Below are 17,086 nucleotides of genomic sequence, written 5' to 3'. Positions count from 1 at the left end.
TGACTTTTCACTATTTTGCTTTCATTGACATCAGCTCTCAACCAAATTTCTTTACTGCCATGGCCTGTGCCTGACATCTTTTGTTGTATACTTATAAATAAAGTGCAGTCTAAGTCTAAGTCTAAGAAAACGTAACATAGAAACTGTACTAAACTTCATACTATACTATACTCATACATACTATTGGGATTGATTAAAAACTCTCAGTTTGATCGTTATAGCTACAACTAGTTCGTCTTAATTACACCAGCTTTATGAACTGTTACAAAATATAATAATGTGGTAAAGAATAATTGAATATGCCTTCATCATTCAGCATATTTGACTGGCTAAGAGCTACACTTTAAATATATACGTAAGTGTAAATTCAGCATTACTCACTTCAGTGCATGCCTGCCAATGTATAATTGAAAACTATGGGATGCCTGACAATGAGTAATGGTCCAAGGCACTTATGATAGATCATTTCAGGTTTCTTTTCTTTTCACCACAATTACCAGCCAAAGAAAAGTGTTTCAACTGTGTTCAGTTCGAAGTGTATTTTTTGGGACTGGCCCAATCCTTTTGTGGTTTGGCAATAGACCAAGACACAGTGATTTGGGAGCCTCATCTTTGGACAACAGTGAGTTGTCAGCAGGAGGAAAACAGAATGATGTACTTTACTGTGGTGGTTTAACAAGGTAACTATGACTCAACACACACTCATTTGGAGCAACCCTGGCAGATATGTCAAACAGGACAAATGTAACAAACTGCTGCGACAACCCAAGGGTCTTTTTCAGTGCCAAGCACAAGAAGTGCAAAAGCATTTTTCTCAGTGGTGCAAGAAAAAGTTGACCCAGGTACTATTGAGCCTTATTATAAGAAACATTTGATTACATTTGTATACTTGCCATTTTTAGCTGTCAAAGCCATCTAAAGAAACTTAAAATGAGAAGAGCAATTATTATTATTATTATTGCTAATAATAGTAATAAAATAAATTCTTTCTGACAGCCACTGAGCATTTCTGATTGCTTGATTATTCCAAAAGCTACAAGCCTGTCTCTATTCATCACATACTGTATAAGGCATGATGTTGGGAACAAGGTATATTTCTAATCTAATAAGCTCATATGTACTGTACAGTGTGCACTCACGCTAGCAAGAAAAGCAGTTTCTAAAGTCTTAATTTGCTGCCATGAGTGCGTTTGTTGTCGCGACACTAGTTTAAGGTAGAATGAAACACCATTCACAATCTGCACTGATACTTATGTATTTTCTTTTACCAGTCACAGCAGACTGTCCCACCATGAGCTCCGTTTGCTCTGTTTTGTTTTTCCTTGCCACTGTGTCCAAGTATTTGCTCATGGTGAGAATTATTTGGTCTCTGTAAGTAATATCATAAGACCTATACGAGTGTCCTGAGATAACTTCTGTTATAATCTGGTGCTATGTAAGTGTAAAATCAGGATTTATTTTCGTGAAGATGAAATTTTATAGATTTCCTTATTTGGCTCAGGTTCAGTGAGAGAACTGGAAGAATTTAATTAATAATAAGTATTTGTATTATATTCCTTCATTCAGAACAGGAACTATATTTTATGGTACACCTTTTATATAATATAAGTGAGTGTTTATATTGGCGGAGTGACATTTTTGGTGGGTGCTGAGTTGTCCTACAGTTGAAGCAGACATTAAAGTATTCACGTTACACAGAAGAAGCTATCCCTGAGGCGGCGTTTGGCTCGGTTGGTGGGGTCCTTGCTGTGGAGGCCCAGGGTTCGAATCCGACCTGTGGCTCTTTCCAGTGTGTCGTTCCCCATCTCTCTCTCTCCCCACATTCCTGTCACTCCTCAGCTGTCTATGTCAAATGGAGCTTGAAAAAGGCCCCCCCCAAAAAAAAAATCTTTAAAAAAAAGCTATCCCTGAGTATTTGCTTGACCTACAGCCCGAAACACATTTAAATTAGTAAAAGTCAAGTTTATAGTTAATGCTAAGAGTAACCCACACTAGTGGCAGCAGTGAGACTCGAACCCATGCCCCCAAAGAGCCTGTACTAACCAGTGTTACATAAACAAAAATGAACATTGGAAAATGTTGCAGATACAAAAAACAAATCATGGTAATAATACATAGAAGTTACAGTTGAACTGAAAGTTTTAGAGCACAGTAACACCCAAAAGAAATGACAGCATCGGTGAACATCCTTATTGTATAGTGAATAGACTAGATTGTTCGATATAGCAAACACAACCAGCAATTTCACACCAATTATATTCTTACAACCACACACACGCAAAAAAACATTCCCAAGAATTATCCAAGCCTCATGTGGCTGTGGAAAACAGGCGACCGGTAAACTGAGCAGGTTTGTGAGGTAGCTAAATCTCCCAGTACTTTCCTAGCGCTTGTGAACTTCTTCTCAAGGATTAGGGTGTAAACACACAGGGTCTGAGAGAAATACCTCCCCCTATCTTCAGCCCCTAAACCACATGAAATGACTCTGTTGACTCAATGTCGGCACTTGGAGAAAAAAGAAAAAGCATTGTGACAGAGGGGATAGGACCGGCTCAGAAGTCTGCTGCTGTGGATGTGTTCTGTCAAGCCCACAGGGTCAAATGTTCTTAGATATACAGAAGCTGCACTGTTAACATACTGTCTTTTCTGTGGATGCTATTTTTGGATCAGGTCAAAAGATTCAAAAGAACTAAAATAAGGCAAACTGCACTGCCTTGGTGTATGACTCCTTCCCACGCATGCTACAAATGTTCTGTGTGACCAATAAGGGAGAGACCAAACAAAGGAGTGCCATGATAGCACCTTAGAGCTAATCTCTCAATTACTACTTTGCTGCTGCTGTCAGACAAAACACAACAAAAGCTTAGACCCGTCACGCACAAAGACCTTTATGTATGTGTGTGTTTGTGTGTCTCTTTGGTAATAGCCATGTGTGGTCCGTCTAATCCCGTTCTTTGTTGTCTATTTCTGTTGCAACGTAACTATAAAACACTGACACAACATGATTGACATGTTACAAAATACAAAACATACGGTGTTGTATGGCTCAGTGTGAGGAGTATGATACAGTCATTATTAGGATATTGCATTACAACAAGGCCTCCAAAGTGCACTGTAGACTTTTGAGCCAACAAAATGTTTTTTATAGGGGCGCCCCGGCGGCATGCACAAAGGCCCGGGATTTGTTGCAGCAGCCTGGGGTTTGATTTCAACCTGCGGCCCTTTACTGCATGTCTTCCCCCCTTTCTCTCTCTCCCTACCTGGCTACCTCTAACCTCCTGTCACTCTTCACTCCATTAAACACTGTGTATCATTTATTCTAAAGATGTTAAATTGTTGCAGATAAAATAATCTGTCACTAACTAACAATAATACAGTCAGGTACCTATACTATATTACCGGACGGTGCACTAATGCAGTGGAAAAACTAGTTGCTCCTCCAAAACGCTAAGTAGTGGATTGTTCTGTCCTCGAGTGAAGCTGGCTATATTCCACTGACACGGGAGCTAAACCTAACCGTGTCAGAGAAAGGCTGGGGATGTCACAGGCAATGCCTGGCATTAGCCGTATAATGGCCAGGATTTGCTGATAAAACAGGGGCCTCACATTGGCAGTCTTTAGTGACTTAAGTGGGCCGTTCTTCCATAGCCGGTGGGGCTATACAGTATATCCATCACTCTATCTCTCTGTCCAACTCGCTATGTCTCTTTCAGACATTCTTTCCCCTTTAGCGGATCATTTGGAGATCTTAATACTTTTTTTTGACTGATTGTTACTAAATGGCAGCATGAACAACACCAGGACCCTGAAACAAAAGCAGCTGAATGCAATTCATCCTTTATTCATTTTATTATTTATACCTGGACCAAGGATTACATGAAATTCAAGAAAACAAACATTTAGAAATTGTACTAGGACCAAGTCAGAAATGTTATGATATAAAAATATCAGAAATCCAGGAAATAAATCAGTCTTTCTGGATGTTCACATTGAATTCTCACCACATCACAGTCATTTGGATGAAGACAAACAGCCAGAATGTGAAAATGAGTGCAATTCAGTTTAAATACAAACCAGACAACCTCATAGCACCTCATCCAAAACTCAAGAACATATACTGACTTGTTCTTTATGTACTGAGTGATATGAAATCATACAAATATAAGGCGACATAAAAACCACCACGACTAAGCTAGGGATAGCAAAAAGGATGATTTGTAGTTTTGCTGTGACATGCATCAAAGCCACACTAATTACCTTGTGTGTAAAAAGGTATTGGTGCATTATATTTTGTGTTGTTTTTAACAATAAAGCACTCTTTGTTAAAACAGGGTGTTTCCCTCGTACCTTTTTTTATGCTCTCATCATATTTAATGTACCATCATCTGTCTGTCATAAAGGAATAAAGCTTAATAAATAAGGGGAAATCTCTTGATCCCAATCTAAATATTGTGAAAGGCAAGGCTGCACTTTTTGACATTTTTTCCAGACATGCCTTTATTTGTGTGATGGCATTTACCTCATCTGACATTTCTGTTGTTTGTCAATTACCTTCATGGAAACTCGCGTCTGACAGAGCTGTTTCAGAGTTGCTGTTGTAAAGTAATGACAGCAAGAGGTAAAGAACACTAACATAGATATAAAAATGTGAATATGAATTCCTCATTTGCAAATGTTAGCTGTTTCTATCGCAATTCAGCACCATGACACTTTTTTCCCCCAAAGTTTTCTATCCGGTATATATGTAGAAACATTGCACAGATGTACGTGGAACATGACAAGACGGAGAGTTAAGACGTACAAAAAATGCCGTGGTTGTAATTCAGATAGCATGTCCTCCCTGTATCAGTTGCACAATGCTGTGACAATTCCAGAGGTTGTAGAGTTCAAACACAGAGGAAAAGGGAAAAAAAAGGTAGGAGACTTATGGTTGTCACTTTGGATAGTTTTCCCATAGATGAGGCAGACACTCAGACACATATGTCCCCAAAAAAGCCTTATAAATCTGTGAGCATGTCCGACATTCACTGATGAGGGTGCCCAGTCACATAACCACCTGTCAAAACTTGTCTTCCTCTTTTCTTTTGATCATCATTCTGCTTTCTGTTTCTCAAAAGCTTTCTTTACTTTGAGAGGGGGGGTCGGAGCTGTATAATCTGTGATTGATAGCACACAGGCAGAGGAGACCAACATAAGAGGAAGAGCACCACTTTATTTTCCATTTTAAATAAAGATGGAAAAGCAGGGGGAAACCACCATGGGTATTCATTTGATCTGAGAGGAACTTCAATAAAACAAATTCCTTCGACAGCTATTTCAGTCCTTCACTGAGAGGCATTCCCCAAACAACCTTTTGTCTTCTCTCCTGACAGCCCACAACTGTCATCTCAGCCCTTCTCCTCAGCTCCCTTTTAAATCAATATATAATATTACCAAGGTCGAAATTTGGTAAGCCTGACCACATGAAGCAGATACTTCTCCGCGGCTGATGACAGATCCAGTGTCTTTTACCCCATCTTCTATACAAGCGTATTCAATTCCAACTATCACTTCACACTGCTATCAGGAGCAGAATCACTGGAACAGCCAAGTATGACAGATGTAATGAGAATTTGTCTTGAGGTTGCTGAATACTTCTATGAATTACATTTTATATCACTTTACACAAGTCCACTGAACATTGTGTGGTGCTGCTCACTTTTAATCAAATATGCGATAAACAAAGAAAAATCAGAAGAGTTAGAAATACAGGCTCATTTGCAGATAGAAAATGTCTGTATGAAGTTAGATGGTATTCACAAGAACAGAAGCTTTTAGATGACATGGGACTGCCATCTAGTGGCCGGACTGGGTCACTTCGCTCCAAAGTCAAACATTGTAAACACTTTGTATAATATATATATATTTCTTATAAGAAAAATAGCATGATTGTCTATGCATTTGTATAAATTTTCTGATATGTTATAATGTAAACAGCCAGTACAGAGTCATATGCAAAATATTATTATTACAATTACACTGAATTCCATCGTCATTCCATCGTCTTATGAAGTAACCTCTTCAGCTGGAGCCTCTTTTTCCCAGAGCCTGATTAAAGTACGGATGCTAAAAAAAAGAAGAAAAATTGGTGGAAAAAAACTTGTCACATAGATACTGCTAAACCTCATACAGTATAAATAATAAAGACTACAATGATCTGAAAATTAAATCATTAAAACTGGAATGAATCATCATTTATTATGGAAGATAATTTAAGTTTGAAAATAAAAATAAAAACAATGTTCTCTGCTACTAGTTATTTTTATTTTATAGATAAGAGGTTCATCATAAAAACCATCTGCAAATAAATTGGTAAATAAATTAATAGTAAGCTGCAGCCACATACAGATAATATTCCCACACATCTTGGTGTGAAATATAAATAGGAGCATGGTAGTTTTAATGGTCACAGCTGAAGTTAAACAAACCACTGATTGGTCAATATATACAGGAAAAATGACCACAGGATGCTTTTATCATAGCATCAGAACACAGTTAGGAAGAAGTCAAATCAGGTCTTACCTTGTGCCACTTTTCAGTGTTTCAAAGGCCTGATTGATTTGATTCAGTGGGAGGTCGTGGGTGATGAACTCATCCAGCTTCAGCTTCTTCTCCATGTAGTCTTCCACCAGTTTAAACACACCCTCCACACTCTTCCAACCTTTAGAAGAGGATTAAAAAAAACATTAACAAGTCTTTAAGAAAGGCACTTTTCCAATCTTTTTTGTTTAATTTTGCTCAGAGTGGAATTGCCTTTGGATCATATGTCATAAATATCATGGCGAAGGTGTGTTTGTTGAACAGTAACTCAAGAAAAAGTCTTTGATAATGAAGGCGTTTCATCAGAACTTTTAAATTGTCATTAAGTCATTAATCAGTTATGTTATGTTAAAAAGAAAAGTTCTGGTGGAACATCTCACAGTGAATGAGGCTGACTGGCAACAGGTTAGTAACATGACTGGGTATAAATACAGTATCCATTCCAAGTAAATTACTTGAAACACGATGCTTGATGGAGACTGTGAAAGACTGCGCTGGTAATTAATAGAAGAGCATGTTTTTTCCAATGTAAAATTACAAAGAGTTTGTGAATTGTATTGTCTCCAGTTCATAACATTATTAAAGGATTCAGAGAATCAAAAGAACTCAAGGTACAAGGCCGAAAACAAAAGTATTGAATGGTCATGATATTCAGCCACAACAACAGTCACATCAAAAACAGACACAAATCTGTCGTGAACATCACTGCAGGCTGAGTAACACTTCTGAGGCCTGACCAGTCCAAATTTTTTATTCTGTTCAGAAATCATGAACTCCTCATGCGTCCTCCGGGCTAATGGAGAGGGACCATCCAGCCTGTTATCAGTGCACAGTTCAAAAGCCAGCATCTGTGATGATATGGGGGTGCATCAGTGAACATGGCATGACGCATGATGGTTAACCACATTTGTGAACAATGAATGCTGGCTTTGGAGCACCATATGCTGCCAGCTAGACAATGTCTTTGTTATGTCGATTTATTTTAGCAAGACAATGCCAAACCACATTCTGCACGTATTCCAGCAGCATGGCTTCATAGTCAAAAAGTCCAGGCCTGGTCCTCTTTGTGCCATTTTCAATTAAGTATGGAGTTTCTATGTTTTGCACATCATCACATTTTGTTTCTATTAATCAGGCCAGTTACTATTAGAAGTCACTAAAGCATTATTTATGGAAGCCCATTTTGCACAAACTAATAGTCTAAGTTCACCTCCAAAATAAGTCCCCGTCAAGGTGCGTCCCATCAGGAGCTTTTCAACCACAACACTCATAGATTCTGTCTCTGTCCACCCAGCAATGACGCACACGCCCCAGGCATCTGTTGTAGACTCAAGGGCAGCACTCTAGGACAACACAAAACATCACTGAGCAGTCTTTTTTAAATATATTTACAAATTCACAAAAAAAAGGTACTGTTTTTGTGAACCTTTTGACCTTTTGTGTGTGCACATACTGCAGATGATTCTACTGTACATATAGGACTGAATTGTCATAGACGTGAAATACTACAAGACTGAGACATTCACCATGACAACTGGACTTCCAACACACTCCAGGGCGTAGTCCACCCCTCCATTGGTCTTCTCCACCAGAACCTCCTGGATGGACTTGGAGTCATCGTTGGGGTTGACACATTCTGTGGCTCCAAGCATTATGGCTTTCTCAAATTTGTTCGGGTTGACGTCAACCCCGATGATCGTTTTCGCCCCAGCAGCTTTGCAGCCCATGACGGCAGCCAATCCGACGGCTCCGAGCCCAAACACGGCACACACGGAATCTCTTTCAACCTGGACACAAACAACTTGGAAGTCAGCTAACCAACAAGCTGATCAAAAGAGACATCTGCTGAGATCACTTCATCATGTTTACAGATAACTTTTACATTTTGACTTCTTCTAAAACATATCCACTTTCTTTTTGTCCCATTTTATTCTTGTGCAAGCTTGATTTAATAATTAAGAGCAGTCCTACATATGCCTAATACTCAGAGCAGGTTTGATCATTTTCCATAAGTTTTATATTCATCACATTTTAATATCCAAAAAGGAGCAGAATATGAGACATGCTAAATTCCTTTTAAACCTTTAAGTCAGGGGTCTCAAACTCACGGCCCAATTGCGGCCCACTGGATGATATTTTGTGGCGCCCTACTTGAACATCAAAGTTTGGTGTTAGTGCGGCCCAGTCATTGCGTGGGCTGCGCTCAGGGTTGCCAGATGGGCAGATTTACAATCTATTTAGCGGGCAACAATGGGTTTGGGTTGGTGGATAAAAATTGGGCTGGGTTCGGATCAGTTTGGCTATTTCTGTAGCCGAAACACTTCAGATCCTTCTTCCACACACACACACTACAGCTCTGGCTGACGTGCCCTCTAAACTCACAACAGACACTCACAGAGACCCGTCATTATCGGACTGGACAGCAGCCGAGAGATTTCTTAGGTTATAAGTCAATAATCAGTAAGGGTGACGATAGGGCGCTTTATATCCAACACGATCAGGATCTAGTCTGTCCTTAGCCTACAAAATAAAATTTGACAGATGTCTGCATGGAGCACCTGCTTACAGGTGTGCAGCTGACAGTGACAGTTTCCTCATCGCTACCTGAGCCACCATCCTTCCTCCCTCACTCACGTCCTGAGTGTCTTGGACATATCCTGGATTCTGTGATTTTCCTCTTTTCATTTCTAACCGGCCTGTTTCAGTTTATGCCCGTGCACACACGCTCACTCATGCCCGATTCACATATACAGGTCAAAATAAAGGTGATAGTATGGAAAGTTGTAAGCTTCAGAAAACATCAAACACACATTTTCTGACCTGTCAGGTAACATATGATCTGCATAAGGAAGCCAAACGTTTCTGTGCATACTCAGTCGCTCTGGATGAGAACACAGACATCACTGACACTGCGCAGCTCGCAATGTATGTCCGTGGTGTTAACGACAATTTTGAAGTGATGGAGGAGTTGCTCACAGTGATTCCTAGTGATGCCCCCCACCTTCCCTGAGCTTTCCAGGATGTTCAAGCAGACCATGTGCCTTTTTGGGAGCACATATTTGCGTGAAAAGATCTTCTCCACCATGAACTTTAATAAGTCACCCAGACTCTACCTCCAATGGTAAATTGAGTTCGACACCCCTGCTTTAAGTAACCTTATGTGGCACTTGTGTTGTCTACTGACATCTAGTGGTGAAAATAATTAACTACAATCACCGGCAGTGACTGTAAAATACAGTACAAGCAACAAGTGCAACAGAGAAGTTTACTTTTACAGGTCAGTTTTGTATAATAAGATCAGTAAGGTTCATGTTTGAAGATACATCTTTGCAAATGTCTTCTGAGGACGGGTACGGTTTCCTAACTCTTGTGTCTTGACAGGTCTGAAGATATTACCTTGCCTGTTTTAAGGGCAGCACCGTAACCAGTGCTGACACCACAGCCTAGCAGAAAGACTTTGTCCAGTGGTGCATTTGAATTTATCTTCGCAAGTGAGGTATCAGGTACCACGGTGTACTGGGAGAAAGAACTGACGCCCAGGAACTGGTATATCTGCTGCCTCTTGCAAGATATCCTGCTCGTCCCATCGGCCAACACACCCACCTGTGTCTTTGCCCTGCAATCCACAACAAAGGAAGCAATGAATAGTTAAACACCATGCAACAGTGTCAGGGCTGTGGTGGAAAGTAACTAAGTACATATACTGTAGTATTGTATATATAGTATTTTTGTGATACTTTGATTCTATTTTAGTATATTTTATAGGTCACCACATTTCTGGGGCAAGATCTTCACAGATTATCATAATCACCTGACTTCTTGTTGGACAACTTTTTATCTCCAGCTTTGTTGAATCAATATTAACAATCAAATGATGTAATTTATAATAAAGTATCAGTCCCAGTGCCCGTTTTTCTTTATGTTTGATTGTTTACATCTGTCCATTAACACTAATGTACTTTTACTGTAAGTATGGTTGTGAACGCAGGGCTTGGTGTATATTTACACTGATATATTACAACGTTTACTGAAGTAAAGTGAGTAAAAATACTTCATAACATGTGAAAACATGTAATAGTGGATCACCAGTTCCTCTTGCACAAGTTTGTCTTAGGACTCAGACATCGATCACACTCCTGACACTGTGGCAGAAAAAGAGGAATGACTTGATCACCTGCAAAAAGAACAAAACAAAAAAACAAAACAAAAAAACAGCAGGTTAAATTGTACATTTGTATTTATTTTCATTTGCATATTTGCAAGTGTGATCACTGAGCAAACAGAGGTGGAAGCAAGATGGTTAGAAGTTGCAAAACCTGGAAATAAAACCTGCATCATAAGAGGAATCAAAACTAAATGTCAGCTTGTTTGTGTCGAGCTGTGACATTTACCCGCTGCAAATTTGGTGACTTGTGGTCCAACGCTCTCCACGATCCCGGCTGCCTCGTGGCCGAGAACTAACGGGAACGGTCGGAACCTCATCCCTTTTTTATTCTCGTACAGGTACTCCCAGTCTGTGTGGCACACACCTGTGGCGACTACCTGTACAAATATGTATATAGGGTGCACATTCACCTGACAGTCAGCAGAGGAAGTGAGCATGCGATACTCTAAATCAACAGGAAGTTACACATAACATTTCTTCATTCTTGAAAAAAACTTAATATGACTCATCTGCTTGATTAAAAAGTCACATTCTTATTTCATTTGACACATTGTGTTCTTATTATTTCTATTCTAATATAATTTAACAACTCCAAATAAAAATACATAAAAACAATAATAAAAAACAGCTGTTAACACTGTATGCAAGCTGAAAAGTGGTTTACCTTGATGCGAACTTCATGGGCCTTAGGTGGGGCCACCTCCACATCTTCAATAGACAGAGGCTTGCCAGCTTCCCAGGCAACAGCTGCTTTGCATCGGATGACCTGAGTCAGGGGGAAAAAATGTTACTGATAAAAGGTGTCTCAGCTGCACAGCTGTGCAAATCAGACATCATGTCTGGACAGAGTTTGGTGGGTGGAGACACTGTTATCCCCGAGAAACACAAAATGGGGCTCAGGCTGGGCGTTGCTGGACGATGGAAACAACATGCAGCCTTCAACGAACAACGAATATACATAAATATATATTATTTATTTATTTAATTAAAGCTAGTGTCTTACCTGACCTTCTGTTCCCGTGAATGTTGTTTCCATGTTGAACTATTAAAACAAAATATTTTGAAAAAAACAGTTCTAATGGTACATTATCAGAAAAACAATAACACATAAACGTGTGTATAACTTTGTGCATATGAATTCAATATTCTGTCACACTGACCGTGGGTGCAAGCCTGTGTCTTCATGAATCAGCCGACACACTGTAAGCAAGTGAGTCACGGTGCGCGTGGCGTACAGGAGGCGGGACTCAGGGGCGCGTCAGCGGGTGAGTTACGACACTTGCCGACACGGTGTATAGCTTTACGGCCGTTTTTTGGGTCACACGTGTTGTCATCGCATGGAAGTGCCTCAGGAGTGAAGAGCTGCTGTTATCCGACTGACTTTGTGAGTAAACGCTACTGTGACTGTGTTGCAGAAAGTGTTTAGGACTTCACTCAGAGTTTATGTTCGTGTCGGAGACGTGACGTGTTTGTTTGTGGTAGAAAGCGCGCGCGATGTGACGTAGTTTGGATGAGTGGAGGGAGTTAGCGTGTTAGCACCGCGTTAGCTCGTTGAACACATGAGTTTACTCTACAGTGTACTCCACAGTTTACTCCAGTGTACTCCACAGTTTACTCCAGTGTACTCCACAGTGTGCTGAACAGTGTACTCCACAGTGTGCTGAACAGTGTACTCCACAGTGTGCTCCAGTTTACTCCACAGTGTGCTCCAGTTTACTCCAGTGTGCTCCACAGTGTACTCCACAGTGTGCACTCCAGTGTACTCCACAGTGTGCACTCCAGTGTACTCCACAGTGTGCACTTCAGTGTACTCCACAGTGTACTTCAGTGTACTCCACAGTGTACTCCAGTTTACTACTCCGGTTTACTCCACAGTGTACTCCGGTTTACTCCACAGTGTACTCCAGTTTACTTCACAGTGTACTCCACAGTGTACTCCAGTTTACTCCACAGTGTACTCCAGTTTATGCAGTTTACTCCACAGTGTGCTCCAGTTTACTCCGCAGTGTACTCCACAGTGCGCTCCAGTTTACTCCACAGTGTACTCCAGTTTACTCCACAGTGTACTCCACGGTGTACTCCAGTTTACTCCACGGTGTACTCCAGTTTACTCCACAGTGTGCTCCACAGTGTACTCCAGTTTACTCCACAATGTACTCCACAGTGTACAGCATTGTGATGTCACTTAACTCACACTGCATTCAATGTTTCACTTGTGTTTTGTTCTGACTTTTTTTTTGTTTTGTTTTTTTTTGTCATGCTTGCCCCAACAGAGAAACATGTCATTCAGAGGAGGTGGCGGGCGTGGTGGTGGTGGACGTGGTGGAGGATTCAACCGAGGTGGAGGATTCAACCGAGGTGGAGGATTTAACCGAGGTGGAGGTGGCAGAGGAGGATTCGGGGGAGGCAGAGGAGGAGGCAGAGGTGGTTTTAACAGGCAACAAGACTACGGTCCTCCAGAGTATGTTGTTGGTGAGTTCATGCTGGAAAGACGCTGCAGTTTGTTTGGTAAGGGGAAGTAGCTTCAGGCTCGAGCAGTGCAGTGAGTTGTTCAGTCGGACAGTGTGGACAGTTAATGTGCTCTGTGAGGGGATGAAGTTATTCATCTCCAAAACAAAAAAAAAGTTGGCCTGTTTCCAGTATCCACCTCTAGCACTGAGCCATGACACGGGACTCACACCGAACGCGGAACGGAAGCGGAACGGTACTTTGCCCGGCGTCAACTCACACCGGACGCGGATCAGCCGCGGAACGGCAGCGGAGCGAGCCGGCCGTATTCACGCGAGATCACGAGATCACGCGAGAATCCTGGACGTACGCGAGACCCCGCGTATAAACAGTGTATAAAAAAACAACAACAACAAACAGCTGACTTTGCTTCTCCGACGTGGAGGAGATTATAAAAAGCATCTGTTGTGTCATAAATGATTGTGTGTTGTTCCACTTCAACAATTAGTCTCTCGTTGAGACCCTTTGATCGATCTTTGATCACCTGGTGCCACCGGTTATGACGTCACGTTGATGTGAAGTTGTAAAAAGCTACAAGAACTGTGTATTGTGTTTTATTTTGAAAGGGGGCGGAAGTTTATTACGTTGATTCAAGGCCCGGTTTCCTGTCTGGTGCGCAGTGCTCTGTTGAAATTTACGAGGTTTAGCCGCGGCTCGCGGAAGAAATAGAAATCCTGCGGAAAGCTCGCGCCGTGGCGCGGAGAGCCGCTTCTGGGACGCTTCTGATCCGCGTCTGATCCGCGCCCGGTGTGAGTGCTCTCATTGACTAGACTGGATTCTATTTGCTACGGTGACCGCGGCGGTGCCGTTCCGCTTCCGTTCCGCTTCCGTTCCGCGTCCGGTGTGAGTTGGCCTTGAGTGTTTCACTTATGTCGTCTCTGTGTTGAGTTTAGTCCTCTGTTTATGTCACACAAAAGTAAATAACTTAAGTCACTATAAGCATAACTACCGGTTTCCAACTTGCAATCACATCAACATCCCAGTTTTAACCACGACATTGAGAATCACACTTTGCATGCTCTGATATATCACACTTTATAAGGAAGCAAACCAGGCAGCCTGTTGTTTTAAGGAATTAAACCTGATCCCACTAGATGTGGGGAAACTGACTTAGAGATGCATCTATATGTGTATCCATGCTATGCTGGGAGGACACTCTGCCTGTAATGAAATGACCACATTCTTCAAGATGGGCTACTCTATTTCATGTGCCTTGTGAGGTGTGTGTGTGTGTGTGTGTGTGTGTGTGTGTGTGTGTGTGGGTTTCTATTATGGATGTAATAATTGGGAATGTTTTCAGGTATGTGTATATATATCTTTTATATATTTTTTAATTTGCCTTGCAGAGGAAGAGATACTTTATTAATCCCTCAAGGGGGAAAATATTTTTTCACTCAGTTATTTTACATGCATTTAACCCTGAAATACAACCACACACACCCACAAAGCTCTCATAGACATGCAATGTGGAGTGATGGGCAGCCACCCTGAGCAGCGCCCTGCGAGCAGTTGCGTTGTAGTTTTATATGGAGAGATGACCTCAGTGGAATGAATTTATCCTTACATATTAGTGTTATGCATAACATGTTCTGTATAACATGTGCTGTGTCCTCTTTTGTGTCCTTTGTCAGTGCATAAATGGAGTTGCAGACTGACACAAACCACGTGTAAAGGACTCTTTAAGTTAACCAAAGAGTCCCCCAGTCAGTTTTACAGCAGCTTGGGGTGGATACTGGAACTAGGTGCTTTTGCGCTGATAGCTCTAACACTTTCTACACATGTGGCTCACTGTGTTTCCACTTTGCAGCACTGGGAGAGTTTGTGCATCCATGTGAAGATGACATCGTGTGCAAGTGTACGACAGAGGAAAACAAAGTTCCCTACTTCAATGCTCCGGTGTACTTGGAGAACAAGGAGCAGATCGGGAAGGTGGATGAGATATTCGGCCAGCTCCGGGACTTTGTATCCTTTCTGTTATCGTTAGTCCAGTCTCTGGACCTCTGGAACAATCTGTGCTGATTTAAATATCGTGACTAAAGCTCAAAATCCTGTTAGGATTTCTTAACCATTGTTGCAGTATTTTTCAGTCAAGTTATCTGAAAATATGAAGGCGTCATCATTTAAGAAAATGCAGAAGGTATGAAAGACATCAGTAACATTTTAAAGCAGCTCTTTTTCATACTAATTTTAGAGTCTCTGCGTGCCACACCATATGTAATATGCAACCTCTCTCAGTTTTATATAGATCCAATGAAGCTCCTACCACTGCAGAGATTCCTCCCCAGGCCGCCAGGAGAGAAGGGTCCGCCAAGAGGAGGCAGAGGTGGAGGAAGAGGCGGTGGTCGTGGAGGTGAGGCAGCCAGACTTATCGGTCTGTCTTGGTTGCTGTAGGTTTTAAAGTGGAAATGATAACTAGTTCCTAATTCTTGTTATTTTTGTTTCAGGTGGATTTAGAGGCGGCAGGGGTGGAGGATTCGGTGGCGGCCGCGGAGGAGGGTTTGGAGGCGGCCGTGGAGGAGGAGGATTTGGCGGTGGACGCGGAGGACGTGGTGGAGGTTTCCGGGGAAGAGGAGGTGGTGGCGGACGTGGATTCAGAGGTTGGTCCTTTTTTTATTTATTTATTTTTATGATCTTCAGATCTCTTGTTCTCTTTTCTGGTGTGCAGTGTGTAATCATTTTTTGTTGTTTACTTGTAGGTGGGAACTGATCTGAAAGTGATGGTCTGGTGTGACGCTCCCATTCCAGTCTTCTGCTACGCAAGCGATAAAGGCTGCGTTCTATACTGGTGGCTGACGTGTTGGACCCGGAAAATGGACATTGCCTCTCTCTGTAGAACTTGAATGGATTGTTTTTTGTTTTCCTTATTTTTGTACCAGTTTGGAATGCTTGATGAATCTTTATGATTTTTTATTTTTATTTTAAAGGTTCATGTGTGCGCTTGTCTGTAACATAGTGAGGACCTTATCTGCCAGTTAGGGAGGATTATAGGGTCCCTCTCTGAACAGGCACGTCATCATGTGCTGATTGTGTGAAAATGTTGGGCCATAACAGATGTTTGTACTTTAAATAAGATTTCAGAAGATACAGTCACTGAGCCCCTTATGGATATATGTGAACATGTGGGAAATCTGACTTTATATGCTGTTTGTTAAACATTTTAATACCCATCATTTGTAATATCTTAAGCAGAATATTGTCACATTTGTGTTAAAGGCCTTGATTTAAAAGGTGCTTTGTAAGAGGTGTCTTTATTTGAAGTTCTCCGCTCTCAGTGGTAGAATGCCAGACTTTTATGCTTAACGTGGCATAAAAAATGTAGAGCACGGTTTTGAGATGTCACAAAGGAATTTAGTCACGCTTCAACATGCAAAGGTGTGATACACAAAACAACACTGACAAATGTATGCTGTCTGGCTTTTCTGTGCAGTATGTGATGCGTCAAGTAGAGATATTTCTGATAAAACATTCTTGTGACATCTGCACTGGGAAAAAAAGCTACTTTAAGACAAATCAATAACCTCATCCCTCAAGCAGGATGTTTAGTAATAAAGAGTAAATAGTGTTGCATCCTACTTATTTTTATATTAAGCTCTCAAACACATCTCTGTCTTAAAAAAAAAAAAAACTTTCCACTAGGGTTTTTTTGTCCATCTCAACTTTCTTGGTAATGGTTTGACAGTTAGCTTGAAACAGAACATAAATGGAAACAAATTACTGGAAATTCAGTTCCAAATGTAGACATTTCTTGTAAAGCACATTCTGAAAATATTTAAACTTGTGTGTCTGTGATCTAACGTTTAGAACCCCCCCCCCCAAAAAATAAATAAAAACATA

At 41.1% G+C, this 17,086-nt stretch overlaps 2 protein-coding genes across 4 annotated transcripts; one reads left to right on the top strand and one right to left on the bottom strand.

Annotated features, from left to right (window-relative positions):
- Positions 1-3,944: 3,944 nt before the first annotated feature.
- LOC104917909 (alcohol dehydrogenase class-3) lies at positions 3,945-12,018 on the bottom strand. 2 transcript variants are annotated; one of them, XM_019263197.2, is made up of 10 exons: positions 11,905-12,018; positions 11,748-11,786; positions 11,409-11,510; positions 10,971-11,121; positions 10,666-10,753; positions 9,976-10,195; positions 8,106-8,366; positions 7,790-7,922; positions 6,562-6,700; positions 3,945-6,105 (listed from the first exon to the last, which is right to left on the bottom strand). In XM_019263197.2, the coding sequence occupies exons 2-10, from the start codon at positions 11,778-11,780 to the stop codon at positions 6,045-6,047; spliced, it is 1,188 nt and encodes a 395-aa protein (XP_019118742.1). In that variant the 5' UTR covers positions 11,781-11,786; positions 11,905-12,018; the 3' UTR covers positions 3,945-6,044. The 2 variants fall into 2 exon arrangements, with proteins under 2 accessions (XP_019118742.1, XP_019118743.1); XM_019263198.2 differs by having other exon boundaries at positions 10,672-10,753.
- gar1 (GAR1 homolog, ribonucleoprotein) lies at positions 11,991-16,814 on the top strand. 2 transcript variants are annotated; one of them, XM_027279407.1, is made up of 7 exons: positions 11,991-12,009; positions 13,018-13,216; positions 15,060-15,214; positions 15,330-15,389; positions 15,488-15,602; positions 15,697-15,849; positions 15,949-16,814. In XM_027279407.1, the coding sequence occupies exons 2-7, from the start codon at positions 13,024-13,026 to the stop codon at positions 15,957-15,959; spliced, it is 687 nt and encodes a 228-aa protein (XP_027135208.1). In that variant the 5' UTR covers positions 11,991-12,009; positions 13,018-13,023; the 3' UTR covers positions 15,960-16,814. The 2 variants fall into 2 exon arrangements, with proteins under 2 accessions (XP_027135208.1, XP_010727793.1); XM_010729491.3 differs by lacking the exon at positions 11,991-12,009 and adding an exon at positions 12,014-12,128.
- The last annotated feature ends 272 nt before the right edge of the window (positions 16,815-17,086 follow it).

The sequence above is a fragment of the Larimichthys crocea genome, chromosome I (assembly GCF_000972845.2).
Source record: "Larimichthys crocea isolate SSNF chromosome I, L_crocea_2.0, whole genome shotgun sequence".
In the NCBI taxonomy this organism is placed as follows: Eukaryota; Metazoa; Chordata; class Actinopteri; family Sciaenidae; genus Larimichthys; species Larimichthys crocea.
Note: the sequence above shows the minus strand (reverse complement) of the source record. Positions and strands in the feature narration are given on the sequence as shown.